Here is a 19,002-nt window from a genome sequence, read left to right as displayed (position 1 = left end):
GATAGACGGATATCTCGCCTTCGCCAAAGGTGACGCAAGTTGGCAAAAGCCAAGCGAGCTTTTCGAATCCGTGCAGAGATTTCGTCAGATACCAATCCATTAGGGCTGATCAGACTTCCAAGATAAGTGAAGTTGCCAACGCGTTCGACTACTTCACTCCCTATCCTTAGTTCAGGTGTTGACGCAGACCAGTCCGAAAGCGTTTCCAACGGATAGAATAACCAAAAATGTTACGGTACAAAAATATCATATATTATGGTTTTTGACAATGAAGAACGACTTCATTTACAACCGGTTTAAGAAATCCTATGGAGTAAACAACATCATTTATATCAGGTCCCATGTAATCCTATATGCATAGCTATCTGTTATGACTGAAATAGAAACTGATGTCATTCGACTAATGGAATAGAGAAAAGAGGATAGATGATAATTTATGATACACCAAAAACAAATCAATAACATCTTAGTCCCATAGGAACTTTGTCGCTCAGTGGTAATACCTCAAACTGTATCTTGGAGATATAGGTTCGAATTCCACCCGGAGAGTTAGCCTCCTTAATATTCCAGGTAAGTCTATTTAATGAGTGCTAACTAGCATGAAACCTAGTTCCAAGGTTTTCTGGTCACTATGTTCCACCACCTAACAAACTAACAACATATCATGAATATAATCTTTTCTATATGCTTAATAGTTCGAATTTAAATACATTTAAACAAGTACCATTTACAACTGCTTAATATCAATAACTTACTGGATGAAAACAATTTCTAAGTTTCATAAGATCGAAATTTTACAACTAACATGAGTAACTGAATACTGCAATTATATTGTTGTCAATAATAATAACAGCTGTTGGTACGTAGCATAGTACCATTCAATTAAAATAGTTTCGCAGTAAATTATTAACCCTTTCACAGTGTTCCTTATTTTTATTTATTTAAACATATAAACATTGGTACAAGGAGGCACCAAATAGATATGCGCCACATAAACCATTCGATTTGTGTGAGAGGTGGTTTTCTTAGGTGGCCACACTCGGAGCTTTCAACCTAATGGTTTGATCCATATGACAGTGGAACAACGTCAGGAGATACAGTCCCATAATAGCCGATGAACAACGATTGGTTCATACACCATTTATACCTTCAGAATACTGGAGCCCATGTACACCATTGGTTTAGAATCAAGGTTTTCTTACTTCCAAGGGTGGATTCTCCGTACCCACCACCGGTTAAAGCAACGGATATTCGTTTTTCTTCTTCTCAATTTCATAAACACCCCCGCCACGAGAAGGCAATGAGTAGGATTTCCGTGGCAGTGGTTGTATGTATGTGGCCATGTGTGAGCATTAGAAACATCTGCAAAATTATGATAGATTCTAATCGACAGTGATTATGATAACCATGTGGACCCCAACACGGTAGTCACTACCCACATACATGGCTCAGTCCAACAGATTTTATGAACTGATGCTTTAATTTGACCCCCACTAGCTTTTTTCCGACCTACTCCGACACCATCAAAATATAGCGCATCGAGGCGGTTGAGCATAAATAACACAAATCTCAGCCACCTCTCAATGAATAAAACTTCACTACCTGATCAATTGATTTGAAATAAAAGGATACTAGACAGGGTAAAAATATTAAAGAGACTTACCTGTTGACGCAGAAGTCGTCGTCGTCGTCGTAGTAGTAGAAGTATTAGTAGCATTTGTGGAAAAAATATCCTGTAAGTCATCATAGTTTGATTTTTTCCTAATACCAGGATTATTACCAATAAAATTGTTACTATTATTATTACTACTACTGTTTAATGAATATTTTGGTTCAATTGGACGTGATACTTGATTACATGACGAATTATGAAGATGATTAACAAGAAATGAATTTGAAGTATTCAATAATAAAACATCTGGAGAGTATAGATTAGCATTAGACGATGGGATAGGTGTGATTGAATCATCACATAAGCCTAAATTCATTAAATCTTGTGTTAAAAGATCAGTAATATGATTAGATGATGATAATTGAGAAGAAGAATTATCCTCAGTGATAGATGATGATTTTGATGAAGATAATGACTTTTGTTTGGCTATTTTTTGTTCATAATTTGCTAAAACTTCACTAGCTTTGTCACATATTTGACCAATTTCAGCTTAAAAAAAAAATTTATAACCGAGAAAAAAAAGATATAAATGTAAAAATACATATACCATTATTAAGACTGATAACTAATTATTTTTCAGTCAGTCAGTCAGTCAGTAACAACGTAGAACTTCGTACGTACGTACATCAGTTCGAGTTGTCATGCCACATTAGCACAGAGATGCAGTTGTCGATTCAAATCCCGTAGTGATAGAGGTAATAATTTTATTTGAACAGATATATATTGGTACAGAAGTGCGCCAAATATATATGCGCCACACAATTTCAGTTCTTTAATTGCGTGTGGGCTGCGATACTGCCCGGGTGCCCAGACCGAAGCAGGTGGTTATCTTAGGGGCCACACCCGAGCCTTTGACCTAAAGGTCTAACCCACAAGGCAGTGGAGCATCGTAGGGAGATGCGGTCCCATGGTAGCCGGTGACCGAAAATTGGTTCATACGCCATTTGTTCCCGCAGGATACTGGTACCCATGTGCACCATATATTTGGAATCCGGTTAAAGCGCCGGACATTCGCTTTTCGTCCTCTCATTTTCGTAAACAACACCCCCGCCACGAGAAGGCAGTGAGTAGGACTTCCCTGGCAGAGGCTGTATACGCACGGCCGTATGAGAGTATTTCGAGAGGGAGGGCGAACCCACACCGCTCTCGGCCATACCAGGGCGTTTGGGGGCCAGAGGTAATAAGAGTCTAAGCAGTAATTGGAAAGATTAAGGTTTGAAGATGTTATTCAATGAGTATAATCCAGTGAAACAATTGAAGCTAGAACATCATGAAAAACCTGAACAGCCGTTTCGTCTTGATGTGAAACTCCTCAGCAGTGCGCATCAACGATCCCGCCTCGCGAGACTTTAACCCAGGACCTATTGGTTTCCATAGTGGTCTAGCTTCAATTAACTCATGTTCTCAACTATTAAAATTATTGTTTACTTATTTCGTTAACCATATAAACATTGGTACAAAAAGGCACCAAATATACATGTACGACACTTCATCATTTAATTTGTGTGAAAGCTGGAATACTGCCCGGGCGCCCGAATCGGAGCAGGTAAGCATAAATCAAACAGTTGAATTGAGACTATAGATTGTAATGCAATATTTATTCAACTTTTAACTAGTAGGTCACAGAAACTATTGTAAACTGATCAGAAATTCTGAGAAATACTAACAGAGGTAGTTGGTAATAATCATAAAATGTTTTGGAAAATAAACCTTTATCAAATAAGGACAAATCATCGATCAATTCTTTGAACATACAGTTATGATATCAGATGGAAGAGCTTAAAAGGAACCTATATGAGTTACAAGAATTGATATGTGTTAATAAAAATAAATGTGATTAGTTAATGAGTATGGATAAACAGTCAGGTAGCTTACTAACGATTAAATATGTGATTTCCTTTCCTCTTGTTGACTTCTATTCCGGAATTACTGAGAGTGACTGCTTGTGATTGTGTGGAATAAAGTATTATCTAGTTGAGATTAGATGGTGGTTGGAGGTAGTCAACAGGAAACCCTGGACCCGGGTTTCGTGCTACTTGGCACTCGTCAGCAAGGTGTACCTGTAATCTTGAGGGGACTGGTGCTCCCTGGCGGATTCGATCTCGTGTCACCCAGCTTCACAGTCAGAGACGTTACCATTGAGCTATCCGAGCCGTGACTAACCTCCTGTAGGACTGAGATGTAATCACAATTGATTGATCACTGGGTGGTGATTAATCTCATGCTTGTCTAGTCCTTAATAGTATTATCTAGTCCATATGATGGTTCTTTATTTTGGTCGTGAATCGGGTATCTGATATAACCTAATTTATTCTCTGTATAAAGGATCTTTCAAGTATCCAATCTTTTGATAGTATAAACTCGGTCACTTAAACCAGTCTTATTGAGTTATAGTCGCATTATAATAATGGCGTAGTATATTGTGGTGACAAAAATATTTTATTCCAACCGTTGTATCAGATATACCCACTAGTTGTTCATCATCTAATTGTGATCTAAATGAAACGACAATTATCAAAATGATAACTGACTGTTTTAAGCATTATTATCTAATCACCTAGTCAGTTTTTAATCAATTGAATTACATATTAGAACTATGGTTCGTCTACTTTGGTTTAACTAACCCGACAGTATTGCCATAATAACTTGTAGTACGAAATTAAATTGGAAACTTGTAGATACTTTGATGGAGTTTGGTTCTGTGAGCTGGATGGTTTGGTTGTGGAGCTTTCATCGTCCCTCTGAACGACATCATCGGCGAAAACTCCAGGGATATATATACATACTTTATGATGTGTATTAACTCACCAACTCAACAAATCTATTTATTTAAACACATAAACATTGGTACAAGGAGACACCAAATAGATATGCGCCACGTAAATCATTCGATTTTTGTGTGGGCTGGGATACTACCCGGGTGCTCAAATCAAAGCAGGTGGTTTTCTTAAGGGGACCACACTCGGAGCCTTTGACCTAAAGGTCTAATCCACAAGGCAGTGGAAAAACGTCAGGAGATGCAGTCTCATGGTAGCCGGTGATCAACGATTGGGTCATACACCATTTGTTCCCTCAGGATTATGGAGCCCATGTGCACCATTGGTTTGGAATCAGAGTTTTCCAGCTCCCTTAGGTGAATCCTCCATATCCACCCGGTTAAAGCACCGGATATTCGCTTCTCATCTCAATTTTGTAAAAAACACCAGTGGTACGAGAAAGCATTGAGTATGACTTTCCTGACAATGGTTGTAGGCATGTGGCCATGTGAGAGCATTTCAACAGGATGAGCTGACTCTCCCCACTCTCGGCTGTACCAGGGCATTCGACTGCATCAACTCACTAGACTTAGATGAGTTAACGACCCAATAGTTCATATGAATGTAAAACTATTTCCTAAATACAACTTAAAATTTGACAGAATATACAGCAATCATTATTTATTCCTCAAAAAAAAGTAATTTCAATCTCTATAATTTGAAGAAGAAGAAGAAAAAGAAAAAGGAAAAGAAAAAATAAACTTACTCAATGTTTCAATATCTTGTTCTTCATGTGTTAAAGAGAAACTATATAATAATGGACGTGCTCGACGTATATTCTGTGTCAATTCCTGTATAAGAATTAAAAATAACGATAATGATGTATATGTACGTGTGTGTGTGTGTGTGTGACAAGTTAAGGATCAATTAAGAAAGAATTACATGCTCATACAATTCACTGTACTATTAAATAATATCTCTAATGGTTGCTTAGATAGAAGTAGATGTTATAGAGTGAATTCTAGTGAATAGACTAATAGAATAACATAAATATAAGTAAATAATAGTTTTCATTTAGAAATAGATTGTTTAACTATACTTAACAGGGTGAAAAGTACAATTAGTATGAATACATGTGTACTAGTTTTAATGGTAAGAATAATGAAGATTCTAGTTAATACATATATGCCGGTTGTTTGGATCTTCACATTGATGTATAGGTCTGAGATTAACCAGTCTTTTCTGGTATATATCTGTCCTGTGAGGGTTTCTTCGATGTCCCCATTAATTCACAAGCATTCTACACGGAGATGGATGATGGCTAGCTACATTAAACCCACCGGACATTGTAGCAGCACACAGAGATCTTCCTATAGATGTCACTCCGCCTACGACAGCAGGAATCAGGATGGCTATCAGACAAATCAAAAGTGGAAAAGTAGAAGGACCTGACAATATAGTAGCTGAAGCAATGAAGCCATACATAGAAGCAACGGCAAATATGCTCCACGCTCTATTTAGAGAGATTTGGGAGGAAGAACAAGTGCCAGTAAACTGGAAAGAAGGATACCTCACCAAGATAATAAAGAAAGGAGGTCGGAGCAAGTGTGCTGACTACAGAGGCATCCCATTACTATCAGTGCTAGGAAACATTCACAACAGAGTGTTGGTGAAAAGAATGAAAGATTAGGTAGACCTCCAGCTTCGAGACCAATGAGCTAAATTTCATGAGGATCGATTATGCGCCGATAAAATCACGCCACCACGGGTAGTCGTTAAATGTTCGATTAAATGGAACTCGTAACTATACATTAACTTCATTGACTGTGGGGCGTTTGACAGTGTGGATACAATAACCTTAAAGAGACTTCTTCGACAATATACTATAACTGGGAAGATCGTTAATATCATAAGGAATTCTTATGACCGAATATACTCAAAGTGGTGCAAAAAGAACAGCTGACAGACACATTCCAAGTAAGAACCCGAGTCAAACAAGGCTGTTTTCTCTCTCTCATTCTTCTAGTAGCTGACTGTATTATGAATACCTCGACATCTCAAGGGAAGTATGGAATACAATGGACAGGTTGGACACAACTAAACAATTTGGAGTTTGCAAGTGGCCGAGCTCTTCTATCCATACACATAAACAAATGCACATGAAGACAGCCAGTGTAGCAGCAGCTTCTATCTGCAGCAGTAGGTCTCGACAAGGGAAAAAGCAAGGTCTTCAAATACAACACAACGAGCACTAACCCAATCACAGTTGATGGAGAACCTCTGGAAAAGGTTGAAAATTTAACGTACCTGGTCATTATCATCTATGAACGAGGAAGATCTGATGCAAATGTGAATGCAAGGATTCGCAGTGCAAGGACATCATTCCTACAGTTGCACAACTCGAAATAACTATCAACCAATATCAAAGTCACAATCTTTAATAAAAACGTCAAGACAGTTCTATTGTACGGAGAAGAAACTTGCAGAACGACTACCACACCATCATCAAAAAAGACAAGTGTTTTTAAGAAATTTCTATGCAAGATACTAAATGTCCGTTGACCGGATACCATCAGCATCAGCCTATTGTGGGAGAGAGAAAATCAGTTTTCAGCTGAAGAGGAAATTAGGAAAAGACGTTCAAAGTGGATAGGACACACAATAAAGATATAATCAAACTGCATCACGAGGCAAGCCCAAATTTAAAATCCTGAGGGCAAAAGCAAAAATGACTAATTAAAGGATATATTGCCCCGGGAATTAGAGACAGACATCAAAAGAATGAACAGCAATTGACAAAAACTAGGAAAGATAGCCAAGGACAGTGTTGGTTGGAGAATACCGGTCGGCGACCTATGTTTCACAATGGGTAATACGAGTACGCAAAACAAAGTAAAGAAAAACAAGATTTGTGTAACAACGACTACTATTTTAAGTTTTTTGAGTATCAGACGAAGTCTGCACTTTTCCATACATTCCAGACTAACGGTTAACAAGTTCACAGACTGAAACCATGTTTTTATTTGGAATATGTTAGTCTTATTTCAGTTGATTTGTAGAGCAGTGGGAAAAATGTTAAAACAATCAAATTTTAACCATTTAATCATAATATTGAAACTCACTCGATCAAATTCTCTATAGGCAACCGATAAAGTCACTGGCTTTTAGGCTAAACGTGCATCTCAAAACCAACCACATAACTTTGCAGTTGTCTACTGGGTTACATTATGTTACTCTATATACGACTACCCATAATCTAGCTATTATGAAACATCAGGATAAGAGGTAGCTGTGCACTTATAACATAGATCTAGATCATCTCAGTCAATTTACGATGATCATCATCTATTTCCATACAGTTTTTAATGGGTAAGGAAAAAAACAAAGAAACAACCGATAAAGGGTCTAAGTAAACTTCAAATTAACTACCCATTCCACCTGTAGGAAGATATTATTCTAGCCAACGGTCATGAAATAATCAGTCATTTCTTCAAATACATTCAATGAATTTATAATTGGTGTACTATGAAAGTGCATAAGTAAAAAAACAAATAGATTAATCACTTACACTCATCAATTCTAATTCAGCCTCAGTACTTTCACCTAATAAATATGTCCCAATCATTTCTTCTAATAATATTGTATTGTTCCTTAAAGCTTCCATTTCACTAGTTCTTTGGCTTACTTTTTCCATACGTACTTGATCCTTTAAAATAAGTGTGTAATAGACACATAAATAAATAAATAGATACTTTCAACAAATGGTGAAATTGATGTAAATAATTCCACAACATAAGGAAACACTATTTGCCTACTGATTTAATTTATGAGTAGTTAATGAACGTCGACAATAAAAAATATGCACGGTTCGTTAGAGCAATGAGAAATTCCTGAAAAGATTAATTATATTTCACAACAAACTGTTTAGTTACATAATTTATTAATTAGTCAGTCATTATCAACACAGGACTGGATAAAAGATTGTGGGTTGGTACAAGCCCCCTATTTCATAGATATTAGTATAAATAATAACTGATCTTTGATATTTAAATCACTAAATGTTACGGGTTAAATCCGATCAGTGTAACATCACTAGTTATCTTGATCACTGAGTTATCTTGTATTACTCGATCATACACTATTTGAGTGATTTAATTGATTAAATGTAGTTGTACGACAAGTAACAAGAAACATCATCACTTTAACGAAGCAAAAATTGATAGATCAATCTTCAAATTCATTTTTATTTGAACTAATAAGGATATATGATGTAAATTGTTACAAATTGTCACATAAGAACTATTTTGAATCGTAATTAGGATAAATAAATTTGACCCGGCTACTAGACATAAGTGATGATATTACATACAGGTAAGACAGAGTCAACAATAATGTACTCAATAAAAAATTATATTAAGTAAGAATACAATATACATGTAAGCGCTTTACATATCAGTATACACTCTCCAGAAAAGAGTTGATTGATAATGCTTTAAATGTTTATCAACTGGAGAGGTATATATATATATATATATATATATATATATATATATACATAACTACCGCGTTACTCCTAAATTACAGTACTGTCTACCACAGAAATAGGTTCAGAAAAGAATAAAAGATGTGAAACTAGGATACGATATCAGTTCACCAAATCATTAATTAAAGGTCTAAGCCATGTGTCAGTACATTTAGGTATCCTATTTCAGTTTTGAGCAATAGCTGTAATCTGTGTTGAAGGTTTTATGTGGCATGGTTCTGTATTAAAAACAATCATGAGAGTCAAGCTTGACAGACTACCTTCTCAGTCAGTCAGTCAGTCAGTAACAACGTAGAACTTCGTACGTACGTACATCAGTTCGAGTTGCCACACCACATTAGCATAGAGATGCACTTGTCGATTCAAATCCCGTAGTGGTAGAGGTAGCAAGAGTATAAGCAGTAATCGGGAAGATTAGGGTTTGGAGATGTTATTTAAAGAGTATAATCCAGTGAAATAAATTTGGGAAAAGAAAAAAAAGAGACAAGGAGGATTCAGGAGATTAGAATTTGGGAGAACACAAAGAGTGGATGCACCTGCGCCATTGCAAACGATTTTGAACCATGTCATTCAGGGTCTCTAACCATCGGTTGTTATCATCTCGTGGTCCCCAACCAGGTAGTCTACCTTCTAGAATTGTTCAGCTTTTGATAATCGTAAATTTTCGAGTTTAGAAACCGGTTAACAAGTTGGTATCACATGAGTTATGTATATGAGGCTTTACCAATATTATCAAAACCTCCATCCAAATGATTTACATTCATATATTAAGTGAATGGAATGGTATCATCTTATTCCAAATATCGAAATACTCATCTTTTTTTAATACAGTGAAATTAAAATAAGTAGACTATTCATATAAACAAACTCACTTCTTCAACTATACTCTTGATAAGCGCATTCGCTTCACGTAGATCAGCTGGATTACGACTACGAAGTAATTGGGTTAAACGCTAAAAAAAAAAAAGAAGTTTATAAATTTAAGCGTAGTAAATTGATTCAATCATTTGATTCTTAATTGTTAGGTTGTAAATATGAATCACGCTAAATCTATTTCATTTTTGAGCACTCAAATTGGTGTCAATAAACTTCGCAAAACATTAGTTAATACGATACTTGACTAATTGGAAATGTGTCAACGTCATAAGTCTAAAACATGACTGGACTATTCCCAATTAAATACACATTCACAAGCGTTGTTATTATTATTATTATAGAATTAAATGGTTTTATAATTCACTTGGTATTGTTTCACTTGAATCTTCCCATTGATATTTTTAGGACTGAAATTGATCAGTCTCTTATTGGCATATGTGCATACTGTGCGTATGCCTCGATATTGCCTTAATTTACAAGCATTGTAAGCAAAGATGGATAGTGGCTAACAGTGGAATCCAGGACGCGCGTTTCGTCCTGTTTGGGACTCGTCAGCTGGATGTACCTGCATCTCAGGGTTGATGTTCACTCTGGGACTCGAACTCAGTACCGTTCGCTTCAAACGCCATCGCGTTATCCACTTAGCTACTGAGTTAATTAAACTTCAACCCATTGCACAAGCAAGTGGCTATCAGGACTCAGTAGCTAAGTGGATAACGCGATGGCGTTTGAAGCGAACGGTACTGAGTTCGAGTCCCAGAGTGAACATCAACTCTGAGATGCAGGTACATCCAGCTGACGAGTCCCAAACAGGACGAAACGCGCGTCCTGGATTCCACTGCTAGCCACTATCCATCTTTGCTTAAATGGTTTTATGTTTTAGAATGATAAGTTTTATTCTAACAATGAAAGTAGAGGTGAGAACTAACAACTATCGAAAACAAGGGCTATAGATTTTGGACAACCATTAAAAGAGCTGACCAATACACAGTTCAATATTGTTATATACAAATATAACTCAATGTAGAATAAAACTAATCAATGAACTATCTATGGGAGATATCGTTACTTTCATTCAGAGATATTATGATAGAAATTCTATTATGAAAGCAAAGAATGAAACAGTAGTGCAAAATTTTTAGCAACCATTATGAGAACAGTGTCAGACAGCCAATCAGCTACAATGCAGGACCAGGCACATATATGTATCGGTCCAAGTCGACACGCTTCATTAGCACAAAAAGATGAACACAAAACTCATAGAAGCAGTTAATTCAATGATAGAAATGTAAAATAGAGATTGCATATGAGGATATAATACAGGAAGAAGGGATTAGTTCGTAGAAAGATAGATATAAAACAATTTTAATTTCAGAAGTTAAAGGAAGACAGAGAATGTATACACTGACGCCATTGTGATCGATTCTGAGCCATGTCATCCAGAGTCTCCAACTATTGATTACGATAGTCACGTGGACCCCAACCAAGTAATCTGCATCTACCAAACTGGCTAACACTAGAAGTTAGTGACTTCAAGGACTAATGCCACGTTGTGGTTTGGCCGCCTCTAACATTCTTTCAACCGTCTCCAGCATTCGTCAGTATTGCGCGTCGTGCTAGTCGGTGTTCAGGCATACGTAACACGTGATCGAACCATATTAATCGATGAAGATTCACAACCTCATCAATTGATTTACCATCATTCAATGTGGAAACTCAAAACCAGGTGAATTGAATATTGAGTTATTGAAACATTTATTTTTTCTGGTTGAAAAATATGGTTATATATCTGCTTATTACTTTGGAAACAATTTAATAAATGTTTCGTCACATGTTGTAAAACCTACATGAGAACTAAATATTTAACATATTTTATTATCCTGATAGTTGTGGGATTTTTTTTCAACTCAATCAAAAGATCATTGTGGAGAAGAAGATTGTAAGAAATAAAACAACTCCCGCAAGACTTATCGATTTTCAATGTAAGCAAAATCAAAAAGAGGGTTGAACAGTAGACAAACTAGGGATGGAACAATTGTGTCAAGGTTGTATTTGGTTTAGTAATATGTGAAAAGGTCTTTTTTTATGTGAGCCGTATTTTCCAATCTAAATAAATACCTTCAAAAGAAAAGGTTTACCTCAGTATTTTTGAGAAAAAATTAGCCTACATTTCGCGCTAGTAAGACGGTTTCAGTCGGAAGAAGGAAGAAAAGCACGGTATTTATTAAATTGAAGAATATATGAAACAAGTTAGAGGTCCCACCGTCTAACTAATGTTGCCAAAGAAGGATAGTATTGTAGGCGGAGGTGGCATCAAGTCCAAAAACTAGGCTTAACAGTCATGTCTTGACTAACCAGGAAATGAGCAAACTATAAGCTCATTTCCTTCGACCAGTCGACATTTCATTATGTTTATTTCAGGCTTGTTTTCTGTACAGAAGCACGTTATTTCATTGCAGAAAAACCTATTCATATGGCTAATGATTTTGATCTTAACATCAAAATATTCAAAGCTTTAAGTAAGTGATACGGCCCGTAAGCAGCCATTACTCGGTCACATCATATTATTGTGCTTATCTATCGATTACCATTCTAGTCATTAGCTTTAAAAATCGAACTTTTTGTCATTTTAGTTATTAAAAGCTTCCACCATGACAACTTTTTTTCACAAATAACACTTACCTCTGATTTTTTGTTACGTTCAAAAATATTTTGCCTATTTTCAGCGGCTGAAGAGCCTGAGCGACAAATCTGCAAACAAAGAGAACGAAACGAAAATATTACATGAGTAAAAATGAGATAATGTACCGTACGTTACTCTTTATATTAGAAATGAAGTGTCACTAGACGCTTAAATGCAGCTTGGGAACAGGTAATCTAATAAAACCAAGCAAGTTTCGATCCTGGCTACGGATCTGTTGACCAAACCTTTACCCTTAAGTAGATCCTAGAAAACAGATGCCGCCGTCCAAATGTAATCATATTCCCCCACCTAAAGACAGAATTCAACTCTGTTGGCTGAGGAGTCCTGTTACGGCGGGCCCGTAAGAATTTACTCAAGTACTATTCGTCGACTGAGATTTAGTGACGAAGAGCAATTTGAAATAGCCACATCATGTGGTATATGCCAGAGCAGCTCACTATCTCCACTTTTAGTTAATTCTGTTATACATATTATGCCATAAATTATCGACTCAAAAATCCAATTAATTGGTTTGTGATACCTAACACCTAACCAGTTCTCGTGTCACTCAAATAAATCGATTCAAAATACGAGTCGTGAAGTCATATCTGATACAAATATATACCAGTTCTAACCTTTACAAATCTCACAATCATCCCACAGTTACAAGAAAATCAAAGGAGGTAAAGTAATGACGTTAGAAGTAGTTGTAAACTAAAAATAAACAGAAATATATTGGGACAAACAAATGAAATTGGAGCACGGAAAATATGAAGTAATCCAATGTCCGGCGCTTTAATCCGGCCGGTGGACACTGTAAGTTCATCTAGGGGAGTTGAGAAACTCTGATTCCGAACCAATGGTGCACATTGGCTCCAGTATCCTGAAGGAACGAATGGCGTATGAACCAATTGTTGGTCACCGGCTACCATGGGACTGCATCTCCTCAAGATACTCCATTGCCTTGTGGGTCAGACCTTTAGGTCAAAGGCTCCGAGTGTGGTCCCCTTAAGAAAACCACCTGCTTTGATTCGGGCACTCGGGTAGTATCACAGCCCACACATAAATTAGAATGAAATGAAAATATTTAATAGAAATTCTATTCTTGTTTCAATTAAAATTCATACAACTCATATCCATTTGATAACATTTATTTTTATTTTTTATATACTACATCACTTATATACTCTCTTCTATTCCCACCTTTTGTATCCTTATTTTTCAACTTATACAGCAACTCGCCTATGGTGGAAACTCTTTAGACGACTCTGTGTCCGATCATCGTTGTCTCTGAAGGACTGCTGACATCCAGTGGCAACACCATGTTAGTAATGCAGAGGTTCGGCATCGTGTGTTTGGGCGCAGAGAGAATAATACAATTGGTGTCACCATCTTGAAACACCGACTTCGGTGGCTTGGACATGTTCTCCGAATGTCGTCCCAGAGGATTCCACGCCGTGCATTATTTGCCGACTCTGGGACTGGTTGGAAGAAGCGGAGAGGTGGTCAGTGTATGACATGGTGTCGTGGCATGAAAGAAAGCTGCAAAGGACTGGCTTGTGTCTGTCATTCACGACTCCCTGGTTGGGGTCTGAGAGATGGTGCTACACAGTGGCTAGAGACGTTATCAGATATGGCTCAGAATAGAAGCCAGTGGCGATCCTGCTGTAACCTTCTTTTACTTTTTTCATAAAAAGTGGTTGTATCTTCCTTAACTGAAAGATTTCTTCTGGTTGTATCTTTCCGCTTCCCCTATTATTATCATTATTATTATTACACTACCTTACACTAATCTGGTCGTTATTGTTCCTCTTTTTTACGCTCTTTACCTTCCTTTTTTCTCTCCCCATTCTCATTGTTTTGTGTGGCGCATATATATTTGGTGCCTCCTTATACCAATGTTTATGTTTTCAAGCAATCGAACGTTAATTCAGTTAACTAATTTACCAAGCAACAGTTCATACTGCTTAGCTTTAAGCTGGACTTCCTGTCCAATGAAGATACCCAAGAATCCAGACAGAAAAAGGTGGATCATATATTTAAATCTTAAATCCTATATGGAATAACTTGATCATGTCAAGGTTAAGATCATCTAATTAAAAGCAATCACATTGCTTAGAGAGAATCTTAAGTGAATAACGTTCAACATTATCGATAATCTTATCTCCTAGAACAGTACCATGTTGATACATGCACAAAAATTCACTAAATGACACACACACACACGTCAGCTATTTCAGACAAATGTGAAATCCGATCACAATTGTCACTACTTTATACTGTTATATTGATAAGTCCTACTTATTTTAACAATAATACATCTGAATGAATGAATGAAGAAAAAGGTCAATATTATTGAATTAATAAGACATAAAAACTATAAAAGTCGTCGAATATCTTAAGAACAAATTGTTTGTCAAAAAAAAAATCATTTAGAATATTGTCAATAAATTAGTTCCACACCTTCACCGTAGTAGTAATTATTTTACCAATTTTAAACATTTTACAAAATATGTATTTAGGAAGATATAGTATATATAGTTTATTTTAAAAAATTGTATTTAACATATTCCTTGAAGGAAATGAACAAAGTTATTACCATGAGCAATAACAATTCGAAATATAATAACTGATACTTTGACAATACTTTCCAATCACCCAATTTAACGTTGAGTTGAAACTGTCATTGAGTCAGTTTTATTTAGTGTAGAATCTAGCGTATACATTGGTATAATTTCTCTTATTACAACCCAGCTATTCCTATTGCTTGATATTCTTGGACATCAATTTACTCGATAACTCCCCAAATCAAAATACGGTTGAACAATCCTGCACGGAATGTGCTTTAATCCAATCTATATTCCGCTAACATACATCCATCAACCTAACTCGCCACACTACTGAGGTTAAATTATCAAGGCGATTACTAACGTAGTAGAAGTACCAGTAGTATCAAGGATAGTAAAAAACGATTGGACGGAAAATATAATTCAGAAAAGAATGGATTCTCGGAATAAAAGGTATGAAGTAGTTTTAAAACTCAGGATCTAAAGAGTGGATACATCTGTACTCTTGAGGAAGAAGCTCAGTTACATCACATTTCACCAATCATTAGTTACGATAATCACGCGCAAACCAACTAAATAGTCTGAACCTAGATAAGTGGATGCTGTTAGTAATGAAGAGATCCGGCAATGTATGTTTTGAAGCAGAAACGATAATTCGATTGGTGTCCCCATCTTCAAACATCGACTTCGGTGTCTTGGATATGTACTAAGAATGTCGCACATTATTTACTGACGCTGAGACTGATTGGAAAAAGTGATGTGGTCAGTGTCGGGCATGCTGTCGTAGTTCGAATGACAGCTGTACAGGACTGGCTTCTGTTGATCTTTAACGACTTCCTAGTTGGGGTCCTAGAGATAGTGCAACACCGGCTTTAAATGTTATTATAGAAATAGCTCAGAATAGAAGCCAGTGGTAAACCTGCTTTAACTTGTTTTTACTTTCTTCACATAAGTGAGAGGAACTTTAATTGAAATTCTTCCCGGCTGTATTTTTCCCAAATGAACTGCTTCTCTAATTATTATTATCATTTCACTCCCATACACTAACTTGTATTCGCTTTTGTCCATTTTTCTATTTTACTGACCATCCTTTCTCTATCCCTCCACAACCTTGTTTTTATTGTGTGGCACATAAATTTTGGTGGCCCTTGTACCAATATTTTCGTCTGAACGAATAAATAATAGACACCTATAACTGAATAATAGTAACCTACAAATATCCTAGATTCCCAATGACCATGTTACACGCTAATAAAACAGACCAGAGCGAACTGCTGAGCAATAAACTCGTCTTTTGGTTGACGCACAAATACTTTGATTACGCCAAGTGGTGCACGTTGGCAAAAGTCAATCAAGCTTTCTAATTCCGTGCCACATTTTGTCACACACTAGCCCATCTGGACTGGAGAGACTCCCAAGATAAGTCGAGCGGTCGATACGCCCAACTACTTCACTCCTTACCAATAATTTGGGAGCTGAGCCAGGCCGGTCCTAAAACAATGTTTTACATTTGAATGGAGAGAATGAGGTCCCAAACATCCATACATTGTTGTCTGATATTGTCAAAAGATCGAATTTTTCTAGTATTCACCAGAAAACTACATCATTTGAATATTCTAAGTCAACAAGTGAATATCCTGGAAAAACATCAATACCTGAAAACCTAGATGATAGTGTTATCGCTAAGAGCATTTCTATGACGAATTCGGGTCAAGATGGTGAAAGTGAGGGTTCCTCCTGAACGCCACATGAAGTAATTACTTCTGATGACAGTTTTCAATAAGCTCTGACTAGACCAGTACTGTTTGAGTCAGTACACGGCTGAATAAACCCCCTGGACTTCACCGTTAGTAAGATAGGTGCGTAACGTTTGTTCACTGAATTATGAGTTGCAAACCGCTTTGCCTATTTTGATTTAAGTATTTAGGAACTATTACCAGGCAACGCGTATTGGGGCTGAGTTAATCGCATGAATACAGATTTCATTGCTGATGGTCGATTCCCAATACTTTGTCTCATATCACAAACAATCCAATAATTTTATATTACGATTTCAGTTTGAAAGATAGTGAATATTACCTCTGAAACGGAGTCAGTAGAAACTATCTGACTCGCAGTTATAATACCTTCTCGAACAAGCATATTGTATGCCTCAGCAAACTTCGGTTCATTTGGTGAGAAATCACGCTGCCAATTATGAAGCAACTGAGCACATTTGTTTTTTACACATGAAGATGTCTGGTCACCAAGATACTAAAAAGTAAAAAACCAGAAGTTGTAGAAATGTGAAATGTGTACTGACTGAAATTTTAGTTATAAACAAAGGGAAATAAAAAACCAAAAGTTCGCAGTATTTAAAGCCATATAATAAAGTATAAAAGAACACATGTTAAACCAGGTGATAGTTTACATTGAAAGTTAAGGATAAACGAAAGTAGGGGTCGTTTATATTACCAAATATTATAACAGCACACGGAAGGGAATTGAACAGAAACAATCCAAAAATATACGGAGAACGCCGGATAATGTCAAATAAAATAGTTGATCTTGAAGCATAGATGAAACTGAAACTTATAGAACGAGATAAAGTGAACTGCTATCCAGTACGACTAACCGTAAGACAATCGAACATTACAAGTGCCGTAATTCAGCAGAAAATAAAGGTTTCTCATATCAGTCAGGACGTTTTATCGGCATCTAATTCAACAGGTTTTAAAAGACTTTCACACGAGAGAAGCAGTCAACCTACAAAACTACTGAAGTAATAATAAAGACGGATTCGGACAAAAACATTTCACAGGACTTATTCACTAGTTCTAGTGTTAGGTGGGCTTATTATTGCCGTTCGTAAAAGAACTGACGTAAAATATCATATCACTTTAAGAACAAATGGAAATTAAGGCTGAAATCTTACTACAACTGACTAAGAAAGGACAATAACATGGAAGAAGCTTTAGGATGTTCAGACCGACACATGGGAAAAATAGTGCGACCTATGACTGCTGGTCTCTCACACGGCAAATTTTATAAAAATTTCGTAATTTTCAACTTTACCTTGGGCGAGAGAACTTTGATTAGTTCGTTGAGAAACTTGAACTTTCCGAGTTCGGATATAAATGTTGGACCACAACGCTTGGATAAAAACTCTAACAGCTAAAACTTATAAAAGAGCAATAAATTTTACCATTAAAGAGCTAAGAGCTTCTTTTTCATGTGGAGACTTAATTTTATGGGCAAGAAGTCGAAGAGTAAAGATTGGACCATTAGGTTGAGTATCAATCAGCTTTGCAATTTCATTCACGGTGTCAGAGTCATACTGATCTGATATCGGGTTTGTAGCTTTACCTATAATAAGGTTTTGTGTAAAGAGAAACACTCGATACTAACTTAATAACTTCTCCAGCTCATTCATTACCACTAGTCTTTTTACAAGAGCCGCACTAACTCAAATTATCCGCTGACCTTTCAGAACCCAAACCTCAACCTTTGAACTTTCAGTCTGTAAACAGTAAACTGCTTGTACTTTGGACGCTTCATTCCGATAATATGATGTCGTTCATCACTAAAAATAAGTACTGTTATTTTCTGAATCCTCCATAGTTATTAAATGATAAAAGCACTTGGAAGTAGTAAGAAGACACGAAGCTACTCCCTAAAACGTCAATGGAGTATTTATTGCATCAAAGAAGATTTGTCAAAGTTGACTTAATTCATTTCATCTACGGTCTGAATTTTTCTTAAAACCCGTTTTGTCTTACCCTTTTTAGTTGATTATCACACTAGTGAGGTTCAAAATAGAGATTAATCCACGAAAGTCCCAAAGTAAGTCAATATTTAACCCTAGAGTAGTTGAAAAAAGTTTGATCTCGTCAAACATTGTCGTGAGCAATTTGCTTGAATCAACC

The 19,002-nt window shown here is 36.4% G+C and overlaps 1 protein-coding gene across 1 annotated transcript in view; it reads right to left on the bottom strand.

The window, feature by feature from the left end:
* GGA1 (ARF-binding protein) overlaps nt 1–18,750 on the bottom strand; it is a 42,757-nt gene extending 24,007 nt beyond the window's left edge. Inside the window, exons 1-9 of the mRNA XM_051216625.1 lie at nt 18,485–18,750; nt 18,282–18,442; nt 18,152–18,250; nt 17,177–17,350; nt 12,530–12,598; nt 9,844–9,924; nt 7,997–8,134; nt 5,195–5,279; nt 1,664–2,161 (exon numbers count right to left, since the gene is read on the bottom strand). Coding sequence (XP_051065215.1) covers nt 1,664–2,161; nt 5,195–5,279; nt 7,997–8,134; nt 9,844–9,924; nt 12,530–12,598; nt 17,177–17,350; nt 18,152–18,250; nt 18,282–18,442; nt 18,485–18,509 — 1,330 coding nt within the window. The 5' untranslated portion in view covers nt 18,510–18,750. The remainder of the gene's footprint in view (nt 1–1,663; nt 2,162–5,194; nt 5,280–7,996; nt 8,135–9,843; nt 9,925–12,529; nt 12,599–17,176; nt 17,351–18,151; nt 18,251–18,281; nt 18,443–18,484) is intronic.
* Between the last annotated feature and the right edge of the window lie 252 nt (nt 18,751–19,002).

Source organism: Schistosoma haematobium, chromosome 6 (genome assembly GCF_000699445.3).
Source record: "Schistosoma haematobium chromosome 6, whole genome shotgun sequence".
In the NCBI taxonomy this organism is placed as follows: domain Eukaryota; kingdom Metazoa; phylum Platyhelminthes; class Trematoda; order Strigeidida; family Schistosomatidae; genus Schistosoma; species Schistosoma haematobium.
This window is presented reverse-complemented; position numbering and strand designations above follow the sequence as displayed.